Source organism: Leuresthes tenuis, unplaced genomic scaffold (assembly GCF_036924035.1).
Source record: "Leuresthes tenuis unplaced genomic scaffold, fLeuTen1.0.hap1 SCAF_6, whole genome shotgun sequence".
NCBI classification, from domain to species: Eukaryota; Metazoa; Chordata; class Actinopteri; order Atheriniformes; family Atherinopsidae; genus Leuresthes; species Leuresthes tenuis.
In genome coordinates this window covers 5,879,447-5,893,458 of record NW_027325360.1, presented here as the reverse complement: position 1 = coordinate 5,893,458, position 14,012 = coordinate 5,879,447, and the positions used below count along the sequence as shown (strand labels likewise).

The window sequence follows — 14,012 nt, the reverse complement described above, 5'->3', positions numbered from 1 at the left end:
TTTTGCACATAATTGTCAGTGAAACACATCCGTTACCATAGCTCTAATACATATATCGTATCAGCAGAGACGCCACTCTCAATCAGTGGAAGTCTGTAAATCTTCAGCAACTAATCAGCCAATAGATGCTGCAATTACCAATGACCTTGCCAACTTGTGTCTAGGTTATGGTTGGAAAATGTGTTGTTTGTGCCAGCTGTATTAGTATCCAGGTGTATCTCTCACCAGATGAGTGTTCAGATCTGTCGTGCTGTCTCTGTACTGAACTGATGCTCTTAAAATTTAGAAAGGTTTTTAGATCTCCACAGTTGTTCGTTTGGTTGACTTTAAGCAACCTTTTTTTGAGCACCTACTCACTAGTTTTCATAGATAGGGTTGCTTGTTTCTGTCACAAAGTTTGGAAAAGGAAACGCTTCTGTCCAAAGTGGCAACGTGGGGTTCAAGATCTTGCTGGAAGGCACTTTGACATGGTTGGTGGAGAATTTGTCGATCCGCCAACCCACTGATTGAAAGATTCTACCTCGTTAGCTACTTACAACCTCTACTAAATATGCTGGTGCACCATAGAACTTTGATAACAACCATGTCTCTTTTGAACCATCGTTGGTTGGTACCTAAATTGATAATAATGTCCATAATTGTAGAGGCTTTAGTTTCCAACTGTTAGTATAAAAGTCATGAGATTGATTAAGCTGTCCTGCGGCTAATTTGAATTATAAATGATGCTGGTTAAAGATGTAATGCACTATAATTGTCTAATATTTAATAACATAGCTATTATACAGCATAATACCACTGTGCTTTACTAAGCCAAACGCAGTTTGTTCCCCACAGATAGTGGAAAAATGAACAGAGGGAACCAAGGACACACTGGCAGTTAAGGTTGAGTGAAGATGTTCTCTCCCTTCTATGTTTGGAGCACAACCCAGAGATTTTCTGATCACAGATCAGCCTCCTACATCTGCAGAGTACTAACACCTTAGTTTGCCCAGAGCCCCAAACAGACAGGAATTACTGACAGAAAAGTCTTGTGTACCCCACCAGCTGTTATCTCCGTGCCTGATCTTAATCTCTGAAATGACTTTAATGCTCGGCTGATCTCAGTATGCTTAACCCGTTGACAGACGCCATGGCAACTATGCTGCTTGTTACACCGCTGGAGACGAATGCCTCAAGCCTCTGGAATACAGATGGGTTCTGGGGAATCCAGAGATGCCTTAGTGGTCCAGAGAATTGTCCTGTGTTGCATTTTCTGAACCTTTTCCACATGACCCTCTGTTTTTGCTTTGTGTTCCCTTTGTTTTAAAAGGAAAAATGCTGCACTTCAAATGGCTGCCAGTTGCCTGATATTCCAATGAATTGGGATACACTCATGTGTCTCTACTCGAAAACACATCAATAAGCTACACTTTTGATGCGTTTGTTTTCCCGGAAAGCACACGCACTTAAATAGGCTTTACAGAGTCTAAACTTCAGCTGTTGCCTTCATCTTTCGGGACAAAGTAAAACACTGTCATGTGCTCTCTAATTTGTTAGGAAAACACAAATAGTTTTCGCTTGAATGCCTGTTTTATGCAAACATAAGAACCGCTTTTGTTTACCCACTTACTGACAGATGCAGCTGTGTGGGAAAGTCATTACCAGAAGCCATCAGGTTACGGGAGGGCTGCTTACACGCCTAATTAACCTTCCACATTCACTTAACTACTGGGTGTGATTCTGCTAGTGGGATTAAACATTTCAAAGTTGGTCTCATCATCTATACTCCTACATGTGAGTAATGGTACATGGTAATATATGAGCCTCTCAGCCCAAATGAAGGACAGATTATGAGTGTAAGATATCCGTCTTATAAAGTCTTGCACTTTTCTTTTTGTGTACCAAGGTTAGTCCTGAATTATTTTCCCCTTTGATGCCTCAACATGGCAACATCAACTTAGTAAACTGGAAACATGCATCTTTAGAAAAGAAAGAATATCTTGCTAATTTCCCTAGAATCAGCTCACCTCAGCTCTGCCATTTGGCCGATTAAGTGCACCCAAAAAGGAATGCAATAAATTGAATTATTTTATTCTGGGTATTTATTCTGAACTTTTGATAGTTCAGTAACTCTTCGGCTGTATTTTCTCATTGCAAGCTGATGCTACCCTGTTTAAGTTGGGTTTCAACTGGGTTTTCAACAAATATTCAGGTCTTTTTTCTCCCAATGATAATTTTCTCAGTGTTCCTCTACAGATGCTGCTCTTTGGGTTTCATATACCTTTATGGCGCTTTGTGTTATATATATCAGAGTCGTATGTGGGTCTGTAAAGCCTCAACAATCTCTAGCTGTCCTCTTTTTAAATGTTTGGTTGCTTCTGTAACTTCACAATCTGCAAAATAGTTTGCATACTTACACAAAGCAAATCAGAGCATTGTCTGAAATGATCAGTCCTTTTGTTCTTTTTACTTAAGTTGTTATTTTTCTGCCAGTTATTTCCCGTCAGCCTTGTTGCTCAACTGGAATTATTTCAGATTTAATGTCATAATATTTGGATCAGTCAGATCAGTTTTATCCTAATCACGTCACACTTTTCTTTGTCCTCCAGGCCACACAGTGCGTAATATCCAGGCCTTCGCTGTGCTCCAGAATGCCTTCCTGCGGGCCAAAACAAGCCGTCTGGCCTGTATGCTGCTGGATGCCATCGGAAACGTCTACGCAGCAGAGCCGGCCAACTACTTCATCTTGGAGTCCCAGCACACCCTGTCGCAGTTTGCAGAGCGTGTGGCCAAACTCCCCGAGGCCCAGGCCAAGTACTTTGAGTTGCTGGAGTTTGTCGTTTTCAGCCTGAACTACGTGCCGTGTAAGGAACTTTTCAGCGTTAGCGTGCTGCTCAAATCAAGCACGTCGCACGCCTGCAGCATCACAGCCGTACGGACGCTGCTGAAGCTGGCCAGACACGACCCGGTGTTCAGCGACGTGCTGCGGGAGGTCGGGCTGCTGGAGGTGCTGGTCAACCTGCTGCACAAGTACGCTGCCCTGCTCAAAGACCCGGCCTCGCAGCAGCAGCCACACAATAACGACCAAGGTGAGGGCGTTCTCTGGTGTTATTTATCTTGACTTTTTTCTGAGTTACAGGGCAGCAGAACTGGTCGCATGAAGGTTATGTGACTACTTGGTGTTTTTGTTAGCAACAGCACAGTTCTATACAAATTTTAGGTAGGGTACAGTCCATCTCAGAGGTGATACACTTTGTGTTAACATAGATTTCTTTTCAAACTTGGTGGAGGCAAGCAGTCTTAAACTGCTCTGGCTTTATTTGTATCAGTTGGAGCTTGAGTCAGTTGGAGATCAAAATAAATCAGTAGATCTTAGTTGACACTCAAGGAAAGACTTGGAGGTTTACAAAGTAAACCTGATACCTGATTCTATTCAGCAACTTTTCAAAAGTTTGCTTCAAATTTGGGTCAAAGTCGTATTTTTCCATAACATCAGAAACACCTGTTTGGAACACTTCATCTTTGCAGACACATGAGCCATTAAAGGTGTCATTATGTAGATTGTTTGTAGGCATGAAGTGACAAATTCAAGCTCTGCAAATGCATAAGAAGTCAGATAAGTCCCAGCAGTTTGAATTACAAACACAGGCCTTAGCTAAAGTTCATTTGGCTGGATTCCAAGTGTTGTAACCCTAGTGTAACTAAAGTTCACTTTGTCTTCTAATATAGTTGTTTAAAATGTAATTTATTTAATTTTAAGTGCAATCTTATGCTAACCCTCCTCTCCCTGTTTGTCGTCCAACTCTTTGTAGCTGACTGCAAAAACAACACAGTGGCAGAGGAACAGAAGCAGTTGGCCTGGCTGGTGATGGAGACCCTGACTGTGCTCCTGCAGGGCTCCAACACCACCAACACTAATGCAGGTAACACATTCACGCTTTCAGCCTGGATTTGTGCTTCCTTTCTAAGTCTTAGAAAGGATCCTTACACCACATTTGAAGCCCACTAAGAGAACAAACAGCGTTTGGAGCACAAACGGCTCCAACACTGCTGTTCACTGGATTGTAATCATTTAAGGAATTTAACATATGCTCAAATCGTTTCTTTTACAATCTGTTTTACAGCCACCTTGCTGCGGCAGGTTGTTTTTTAAATGTTGTGCAGGATGTTGAGCTGAATCTGCATCAGTGTGGGACACAGACCATGACTCATGAGTTATACTTTGCAATTAAGCTTTTTATGAGTCAGATTCATGCTTGAAGGCTGGTGGCACCAAAGTATGAAAACGCACACTGTGATTATTTTATTTTGTCCACAAATAGTCCGATCTCCCCTTTGTTTTTGCATTTATTAGCCTCCTCTCGCAGCCCCAGTGTGCATGAGTTTTATCGTCTCCTCCGAGGATCAAGAAAGTATCTCAATACAATTCTTTAAATCCCTCAAAAAAATCTCCAGTAGCTAAACTGTTGCAGACAATATGTGCTTGTATTTGTGTGAGTGTGTTTCAGTCAGCTGTAGAAATTAGGTGAGTCACAAACATTACCAACTGGTGGCTCAGTGGCAGCTCAGAGCTCTGTTTGACCTGATGATGACTGTCCGCGTTCATCAGACAAACGCACACGATGTGTCACATTTGTAGCACTTCTCTGTCGTTACGTTTTTTTTCATTTTCTACTTGAAGCTCTCAGCTGGCAGTCTAACTGAGAGAGACTTGAAATGAGCTCTATTCCTCAGATAAATGCCCCTAATATTACTGTCAACCAGACAGTCATTTTTCACCTGTATTACAAATGGATTTAACATCCAAATGATGAACCATATGTTGCAAAACACAGAACTTTTCATACAAATTCACAAAAATCGGGTAAATAAGGTATTCAAGGTAAAATTGAATAGATAAACAAATAGATGTGCCTGTGAAACATTTGAATATGAAGTAAGTCATGACATAAACAAAGGAAGTACGTATCAAAGCATAGATGAGTTTATGTAAATCAACTAATCTTGGCCATCGTCATCCGACAGAGTCACAGTAAAGCTGCATTCATTGTACCTCTGAAGTGGGAAGTCCACATCATTTTTAATCTGTGCTTGTTGAATACAGCGAGGCTGAATCTGGCTTTGCTTTGTTGCTTTGCAATCCACAAATATTTGTCAGTAATAATACAGTTTACAAAGAAAAAAGAAAGAAAAGGAAATGGAGACTAGCTGCAAAATCTTCTGGTAAAATGCAGAAGTTCGGGTTAAGAAACCGGACTGTAGTTCCGAAATAGGAAATCTGACTTCTGGTGTGGTTTTCTTTGATTTTTTTGAAAGAAATAAATTGAGTTGTTATTGAATGCAGCATTAGAAGCGATGTATTTTGCCCTTTTTTCTCAGTTTTCTACTTTAGTAAGAACAGCACTAGAAAGACAGCAGCTCCTGCTTCATCCACTAATTCACACCTCTTCAAGCTCAAGTTCTCTTCATTTCATGGTGTGGAGAGACCCACTCGACTCCACTCTGCTTCCTCGGGGTCTGTTTCTTTTGTGATCTCAGTGCTTAAACTCTGAATTTCACTTTCCCTCCATTTCTTTCTGCTTTTTCCGTGGCTAACATTTAGAATCTGTCCTTATTTTGGCAATATTTCATCGTTTTCTTGTATTTGGAACAGCTATCACTGGTGTTGTACTGATGGTGCATTCAGTGATATCTGGGAAATTGGAATTTCTATTGTCCAGCCAGTAAAAAAAATGGAAGGATGCCAATAAGAAGTCAGATTTCCTTGTTGGGATGTGAAACAATAAAATAAATACTGGTAGAATATTATTAGCTTAGTGAAGTGAACTATGTAAGAAATTCTGAGATTTTATTTTAAAATTATCACAAAATGCAAGAACAATGAAAGTTGTAACTGCCCACTTCTGAGGTTCAGTGAATGCAGCATCATCTTAAACTGAAATGAGGCAGAGATAATGAGAAAAGAGGCTGGACCCAAAACAAAATAGAAGACTTAAGTTTTTGAGTTGAAAGTGACTTCCATCCACTTTCTATACCTGGGTACACCCCGAACGGGTCACTAGTTCATCACAGGACCAACAAAGACAAAAGTGACAAGCAATTATGGACACTCGCACTCACTCCTCGGGTCAATTTAGAATCACCAATGCAGCTGACATGCTTGTTGGACTGTGGGAGGAAGCTGGAGTACTCACAAATGCATGGGGACCACATGAAAACTCATCTAATCTCTTTTCATGCATTTGTTTAAAACTTAAACGGCTGCTGTAGAATAGTTGTAAAGGTTTATGCAGACTAACTGACCTGTTTCTAAATCAAAGGATGAGTTTGTCCCTCTATGTTTATGCTTTCTTTTGTCCCTCAGCTCTGTTCAGAGAGTTTGGCGGCGCTCGGTGCGTCCACAACATCGTGAAGTACCGTCAGTGTCGGGAACACGCCCTGCTCATCATCCAGCAGCTCGTCCTGTCGCCCAGTGGTGACGATGACATGGGAACGCTGCTGGGCCTCATGCACTCTGCCCCGTCCAGTGAGCTGCAGCTGAAGACGGACATCCTGAGGGTAACGACCCGAGCACACGCTGCTTCTTTACATAGATCTAATTTCTGTCTGAATGTCAGTGTTCAGCATGGGAATTTTGGGTACCACTACCTGATCTAAAAAAGAATTAATTTTGTGATTACACATATGTGACTGCATCCTTACATATATGATTTACTTGTCTTCATAGATTCTATGTAGCCGAGCAGAGTTGAGCGAGATGATGTCGGCACCTATAAAACCTGTCAGGGATTTACAGTGTGAACGTAGAGGAAAGAAAAGTGATTTAAAAAAATCAATATGCATTTCAAGCCCTTCACGCGGTAATTGCTTCAATCTGAGGTCTCTGAGAGATAGGTGCACGTAAAAGCTTATGCTGCACACACACAGGAATGAGAGGGCAGCTCATTTTCTCAGGCATAATTGCATTTTCAAATTCCCTCTCCTTCGGAGGAAGTAATTCTCATGCCTTCTTGAGGCTTCAGCTGGATTAACTTGTCAGCGCTTTACTTCTTTTTCGCTAATCGGGGATTTTAATTATCACCATAAAAGCGACTGCAAAGAACTCGCATCCAACCTCGTTTAATCCAAATAATCTTTTTCCGTGCTTTTTTAGAGTTTGTGTATTGTTACCATTGGAACGCTGATAATCAGACATGTTAACAGATTTAATCTCAATCTGGTGAGAAAGATTAATTTAACTCTTTACAGGAGCTTCCAGTGTGAATCTGAAATGTTGCATTTCATCCTCAAGGCCTCCGCACGGCTTGAAAAGTTAACACTCCTTCATTTTATTAGCACATAGCTGCAGCCTGGTGGTAACTTCTCAGCATGAAGCACAGGAAGGGGATGTGTTTTACATCCTGTGATTGGTTTAAGAACAACTTTGTGCTGAGTCGGGCAGTGTTCTAATGCAGCAGGAAACAGCTGGCTCAGTGGAGCAACGAATCACCGTTTTACTTCTCTTTTTCTCACCGTTTCCCCAGTGGGAGGATATTTTTATTAGATCCTAGCATCCCAATCAGTTTGCTAGATATAATGGGAAATATATAGCTCACTGGCCTCTTCGCTATTACTCGTGGCGTGACTTTAGGGTTTGCATTATCCGTGTTCCCGTCAGGCACTTTGGTTTGGAGTAAAACATTTACGGTGGCTGATACAGCTCAACGCATTGCAGCTCAAGAAAAAAGCACGCCAGCAGAGCTCTGAGCTTCAGAAAATCACGACAAGCGCAGACATAGAAACACGCTGGAGATTTTTGTCATGCAACGTAAAACAACTGTACATTATTAGAATCTAAGGCTAGAATAAGGCGAGGTTAGCACCTGTTTGCAGTGGTCTTACTCCCCTGATTCAGTATTTTTCAGCTTTTTTTTGCCAAATCCGTAACATGAAGTCAACTTTGATAACTTCATAAGTCACACAGTTAGAAATGAGAATGTCTCTATATGGTCCATTCATGCTGTATGTCCCCGGAAATACTTTCCTATATGTGTCTTTTGCACCAATTTTCAGAAGCAGAAGCATCATCTGGGGCCAGTTTCAGTTTATTTTACCTACAAATAAGAAAAATATTGCAGACCATAGTCATTCAAATGTTCTTGGGCTCTTTTTACGTCCCCACACTCATATCTAGGTTTGATTTTATATTACTGGCAGATGCAAACTATAAAAATGCAGTCAGTGGACTGAAGCAAAGAAGCCCAGAGGGGCTGACGGAGATGTCACAGCGAAAGACGAATGAGAAGTAAACGAGCGGGTGAACACAGTTCTGACACTTGGGAGAGAATGATTTAGTGGCATGTAAGGTAAAAAAGAATAAATTGTTGGATTATAGTCTGTCTTCTCCGTCTTCAGGCTCTGTTGTCGGTGTTGCGTGAGAGTCACCGCACTCGGACGGTGTTCCGGAAGGTGGGTGGCTTCGTGTACATCACCTCCCTCCTGGTGGCCATGGAGCGCTCGCTGTGCCAGCCGCCTCAACACGGCTGGGAACGTGTCAACCAGAACCAGGTTTTCGAGCTGCTGCACACGGTTTTCTGCACCCTCACCGCCGCCATGCGATACGAGCCGGCCAATTCGCACTTCTTCCGCACGGAGATCCAGTATGAGAAGCTGGCCGATGCTGTGAGGTAAAACTGACCTGAACTGTCTTCTTGGTGCTGATCTCGTGTGAAATGTCCCATTTGCTGTTTGAACAAATGTTTTGGCTGCGTTTCTTCTCTGGATCTGAAGTGGCTGTTAATTATTAATGTAAACTTTGGTCGGGGCTTTGCTCACCAGCAAATTCAGTGGATTTATTCAGTGGTACTGAGGTGAGTTCTCTTTGTGTCCAGTTCCTCACCAAAATGTATTGAGTGTATTTTTAAACCCAAATCAATGTGGTGATTGTATTTTCTTCCTCATAAAACTTTTGCAAATCCAGCCTTTGAGATGGTTCCAATCCGTCCTTGCTTAACGTCCATCTTCAAGGCTGGTCTTGCCACTCTTGAGCCATATCGGAACGAACCTCAGGCAGTTAAAAAGAGTCATTATTCTAATGAGTCCAGACCAAACCTGTAACTGTAAATCAGTGGCCCTGGAACGGTTTTATTGACACTGCTTAAAAAATGTCATGACTTTACCCTGATGTGTGATTTAAAAGGGTTTCCTCTGCACTACCACACTTCTGCAGCACATGTTGTGGGTTTCACCACACAGCTCCAGTCACAGTGCTCTGTTGTGACCAAAGTGAACAGCATAGAAAGCTGGTTACACCACATCCTGTGCATGATATCCTGACAATCGAATGACAGCCTCTGAACAAAACCTTTTGCTTATGAAGGCTACAAAATCTGTTCTGAAAGCGATTTTAAAGCAAAACAAAACCTAGTTGTTCCTAGGTGTTTCTACACCTGCTAACCCCCAAGTTGCCTCTGAAGATCAAGTCAGGGTTATTTTTCATTCAGCTATGCTGTTTGGACACAGGGCACCAAGCTATTTGTTGGACAACAACTGGGTAGTCAGTGAGATCACAATAGAATTCGGCTGTACTAAAGACTGCTTAAATCCTGGAACTATGGGGCTGTTGTCCCTCTGGTTTCACAAAGTCCTTGATGCCTTGGAAACGCCATTTTGAAGACCTTATTGGGCAAATTGTCCGCTCTTTTTCTTCATATTAACCACTTTGCCTCCCATCCTCCAGGCTGCTGGGCTGTTTCTCAGACACTAAGAAGCTGGGTCCCACCTCGGTGTTCCCCTCCAATGCTCAGCCCTTCCAGAGGCTGTTGGAGGACGAGGCTGCTCCTGGGGGCTGTGCAGGGGACAGCGTCTGTCCCACGCTCAAACACTGCAGCAAGCTCTTCATCTACCTTTACAAGATGGCCACCGACTCTTTTGACAGGTAAGTGAACTGCAGGCACTCTTCAGCTCCACCCTTTGGGATCAAACGTTTTGTTACGTAGCACAAAGTGTGAAATTCTGTTCTGTGAACGGAGAATGAATCCCATGTATCCAATGTCACAGTAACACGTTTCACACTGTGTGTCTTCTGTGGAGTTATCCTCGAGCCAAATGGCTTCGTGCTATGGTTTCAGCCTACTGGGTTAGAGTAAGAATCAAGCGTATTTGTCCACATACTAATAACAAGTTATTCTTTCACAGTTTATGGCTAAATGAAGGACCATCTTGTTGTGTTTGAGTTATTAAGTTCATGTTAGAGTGAGTTCAAAGTATAAAAGAAAGCAGTGGAGCTTTCAGTTTTAGTTCAGCTGACTGCTGACATGTTTCAGGAGGCTGTTCTTTTTCTTTTTGTCATGGAAACCAGCATGTTCAGAGGAAAAACCTCTCAGAATTTTCGTTTTACTGCTTAAGATTGAGGATCTAATTCAGTTAGCCTGAGGGTTATTCTAGTATGGGAAAGAACAACAATGTGACCTAAAAACAAGTGAGAAAGGGGTCATATCTTAAACTCGTGTTGTTTTTCAGATTTTTAACTACTTTGTGTGATGTTTTAAACAACATTCTTTGAGCTAAGGTGTAAGTACAGTTATTAATTACAGTCCTGTGTAAAAGAACGTCTACTCTCTTCCAATTCTAAAGTTTCATGTTGGGGCATAATAAAAAAGTCATCTGATCCTTATGAGTGTGACAGTAAGCTAAATACAACTTCAGATGAGGAACAAAACACGACATGTTGCACTGTGTCCTCATTTATTGAACAAAAACTAAACCAAATGCAGAAGCAGTGAATGAAAACCTTTATACATCCTCACTGCTTCCAAGATGCAACGTTGGCTGCTGAGAGCAGCCGTCATGATCAGACATTTGATCATGAAGCTCACTGCAGTGCTGACGAATGCCGACCTTCTTCTCAGAGCTACTGTGTTGCCACACTAGAAATCTTCTTCAGGACTAATACTCGGTATCTCTTTTCCACTTCAGCATTCTTTTAGAAAGTGATCTTTCTGTCATTATGACCACACTGCATGCTGAGATCATGTGAAGGTCTGTCTGGAGCTCTGATCCAGTTTCCTCTGTCAGCTTTCCACTAACACTTTCGTCCCTTCTCTTCTCTCTTTCTCCTTTTCTTCTGCTAACATCTGGTGCTGTCTGGCTCATCATCCTCGGTCTGGCCTGTCTGCACGGCTGTGTGTATGTGTGTGCACGTGGGTGCGTGAATGCACTTTTACCTGTGTATGTGTGACGTGTCTTTTCTTTCTTTTTTCTTTCTTTTTGTGTGTGTGTGTGTGTGTGTGTGTGTGTGTGTGTGTGTGCTGCAGTCGTGCAGAGCACGTGCCTCCCTGCCTGACTCACGAGACCTCGCTGCCCTCTCCGTGGGGCACTCCAGCACTCGCCAGGAAGAGGTAGCTACAGCATTCTGCCACCTTCCTCATGTTCATCCTTTCCTCTTCATCATCCTCACCTTCAGTTGATGCTGAGAGCTAAGACTCTAACCAAATGATCACAGATATCACATAAGGCTTTAGCAGGTTCAGCTCGGCTGTCGTCTTTAATGGTAAAACAGACATGAAATGAATGGTATTAATTCCAAGATTATTCTGTAATTCTTTATTTTGGTTCTTTCATGGGGAATAAATACAATACAGTGACATATTTTCCTGTCAAGGTACATTTCTTACTAGGGATTCAGTAACTGATTAGATTTAATTAATCTTCCCACAAATTAAAAAGGTCTGTTTTACTTTATGTCTAAACACCTTTCAGCACTTACTCTCAGGGGGAAAAAAAGCAGATGAAACCAACCAAACACTTTGTCTAAATGAGGCAATTATTTCCCATCCCATTCTTGCTCAGCCTCCTGCTCCCCCCTTCTTTTTTTCTTTTCTTCTCAGTTCTCTCACTTGAAGATCTCCCCTCTCCTTAAACCCTATCCCTGCTTGTATAGGAATTTAGTTTAAAAAAGGACATTTTTCTTACTTTTCTTTTCTTTTCTCTACCTTTGTGAGCTGTCAGAGTCAAACTGAGGGTCTCCTGTAAAATATCACCCTCAAATATCATCCCATTGGGTTCAGTTCCAAGACTGCATATTCATGAGGCCTGCAGGTTTGACAACTACAAGAGAGGATAGGGCCCTTGATTAGGAAAAAAGAGTTTACTGATGTCAGACTTTCGTAAAACACGAAGAAAGGTATTTGTTAATGTTCTTTCCCTACTTTAAACGAGATTAGGGATGTCGCTAAAAAAAGAAGCATTTAATCTCTTTTTGCGTAAATCTTCAGAAATAACTATGTAAATTATTAGATCTCGGCCTCTTTTCTTTGGAAAACAAAACCAAATCAAAATGTTGGCATCTTTATTCACTCGTTCACAAATTTCTCAACCTCTGCATTTTAGATTTAGCCTTTAAAGTCGAGAAAGATCGAAATCCCAAAACTGCTGCTGTGAGATTTTGATAAAATACGTCTCTATCTATGAGTTTTATGACCAACCATACCGACCATATTCCGCCTCAGTTTTTCAGGATTATTTGATCTCTTTAACAAGTGTTTAAACTGTTTCTGGCTGTAAAAGGGCCTTGCTTAATGTGGGAGTTTCAAACATAGCCAGCATACAGTACGTTTTGTTCTCAGCTCATAAACCACCACAACAGTTAGTTTGTTGAAATATGAAGCCTTCATTGCACAGAATTTTTAGCCAAAGTTGAAACTGCAAATAGACATGCTTGAATAATCTTGCATTTTGGTCATAATAGTTGTTAAGCTTCAACAATCTTTTGTGAACCTTTACACACCAGTTAGTTTCCTGCCTCAGATCCAGCCGCTCCAGCTCCACTTTATGCTGACTCTGGCCTTCCCTTCAGCATCTCTCATTGTGGGGGGGTTGTGTGGATTTGCCGCTTTGTAATTTGCATCACAGCAACACCCCTGTTTTGTGTAATTGGCCAACTTCAGGCCCCAGTAGTGTGAGCACTGCTGACTCATAAAGTTGTGGTCTGAATGTTAAATTAAAAGCTTGCAGTTTGATTATTTGCATCACAAGTAGAAGAGTCTTTGTGGTCCTTGTTGTGAGCAGTTAGATGGAGTAAAGTATCGACTCACTTCAACCGACAGGATGAATCACAAAGATTCTCTCATGAAAAGAAAAGTGGCCTCTCAAAAAATCTCCAGTGTTCTGAATTTTTACAAAACGTTTTGTCAAACACCCAAATGTGACCTCTTTTCTTTTTCCTTGGGCTCCCAGACAGGGTTACTATGGTTCATCGGGTCCGCCTGCCCCAGTCAAAGCGCTGTCTGACCTGAAACTCCACCTGACTAACCCCTCCCACCCTGCTACCTTCTCTTCCTCATCCGACATGGTGGTCATCCACCCAGGGGCTGTCTTGGCCATACTGGACCTGCTGCCCTCGGTTTCCTCTGAGAGCCAGCCAGAGGTGAGGAAACACAACAAGGAAGTGCCCTTCCTGTGAAAGTGGGGGATGGGGTTACCTTTTTTAAGTCAGAACTCAACCAGCCAGTTTCAGCCAGTTGTATGAATGCTTACATATGTTTGATTTGGGAGAGAAAGTGACATTCTTGCATAACAACGTTGTAAATATAAGAAAAAAAACATGTTGACAAATACAATAATGATATAAGAATACAATAATCAAGGCACCTCATCACTTGGATGTAAAATAGATAGAAACCGTCATCTCGCTGAACCCTGTCCTCCCTGTTCAGCATGCCCTCGACCTGCAGCTGGCCGTGGCCAACATCCTCCAGCTCCTGGTGAACAGTGAGCGGAACCAGCAGGTGTTGTGTGAGGCCTGCCTCCACCAGCGGCTGTTGCAGCGCTGCAGTCAAGCCCTCGGGGATGAAGACCACCCGCTGCACCCACCGCTGCAGAGGATGTTCGAGAGGCTGGCCTCACAGGCCCTGCAGCCGATGGCACTCAGGTACTAGACCTGACTTTCACCCAGAAATGCAACCCCAGCCACTCTGCAAAAATAAGCAGCCTCTGAATGGTTTTAAGAAAAGTTTTAACTCATTAAGTTCATTGAACCTCATTAAGACACCGGA

General features: G+C 42.2%; 2 protein-coding genes across 7 annotated transcripts in view; one reads left to right on the top strand and one right to left on the bottom strand.

The window, feature by feature from the left end:
- bmp3 (bone morphogenetic protein 3) overlaps window positions 1-14,012 on the bottom strand; it is a 458,962-nt gene that overhangs the window by 178,615 nt on the left and 266,335 nt on the right. The window lies entirely within an intron of this gene.
- The window catches only part of wdfy3 (WD repeat and FYVE domain containing 3), an 85,972-nt gene that overhangs the window by 24,732 nt on the left and 47,228 nt on the right, over window positions 1-14,012 (top strand). For 5 of the 6 annotated variants that reach the window (XM_072387311.1, XM_072387308.1, XM_072387310.1 and 2 more), the window contains exons 9-16: window positions 2,589-3,068; window positions 3,792-3,902; window positions 6,344-6,537; window positions 8,374-8,645; window positions 9,698-9,895; window positions 11,274-11,357; window positions 13,195-13,384; window positions 13,674-13,888. In XM_072387311.1, coding sequence (XP_072243412.1) covers window positions 2,589-3,068; window positions 3,792-3,902; window positions 6,344-6,537; window positions 8,374-8,645; window positions 9,698-9,895; window positions 11,274-11,357; window positions 13,195-13,384; window positions 13,674-13,888 — 1,744 coding nt within the window. The remainder of the gene's footprint in view (window positions 1-2,588; window positions 3,069-3,791; window positions 3,903-6,343; window positions 6,538-8,373; window positions 8,646-9,697; window positions 9,896-11,273; window positions 11,358-13,194; window positions 13,385-13,673; window positions 13,889-14,012) is intronic. The other variant, XM_072387312.1, reaches the window with a different exon arrangement.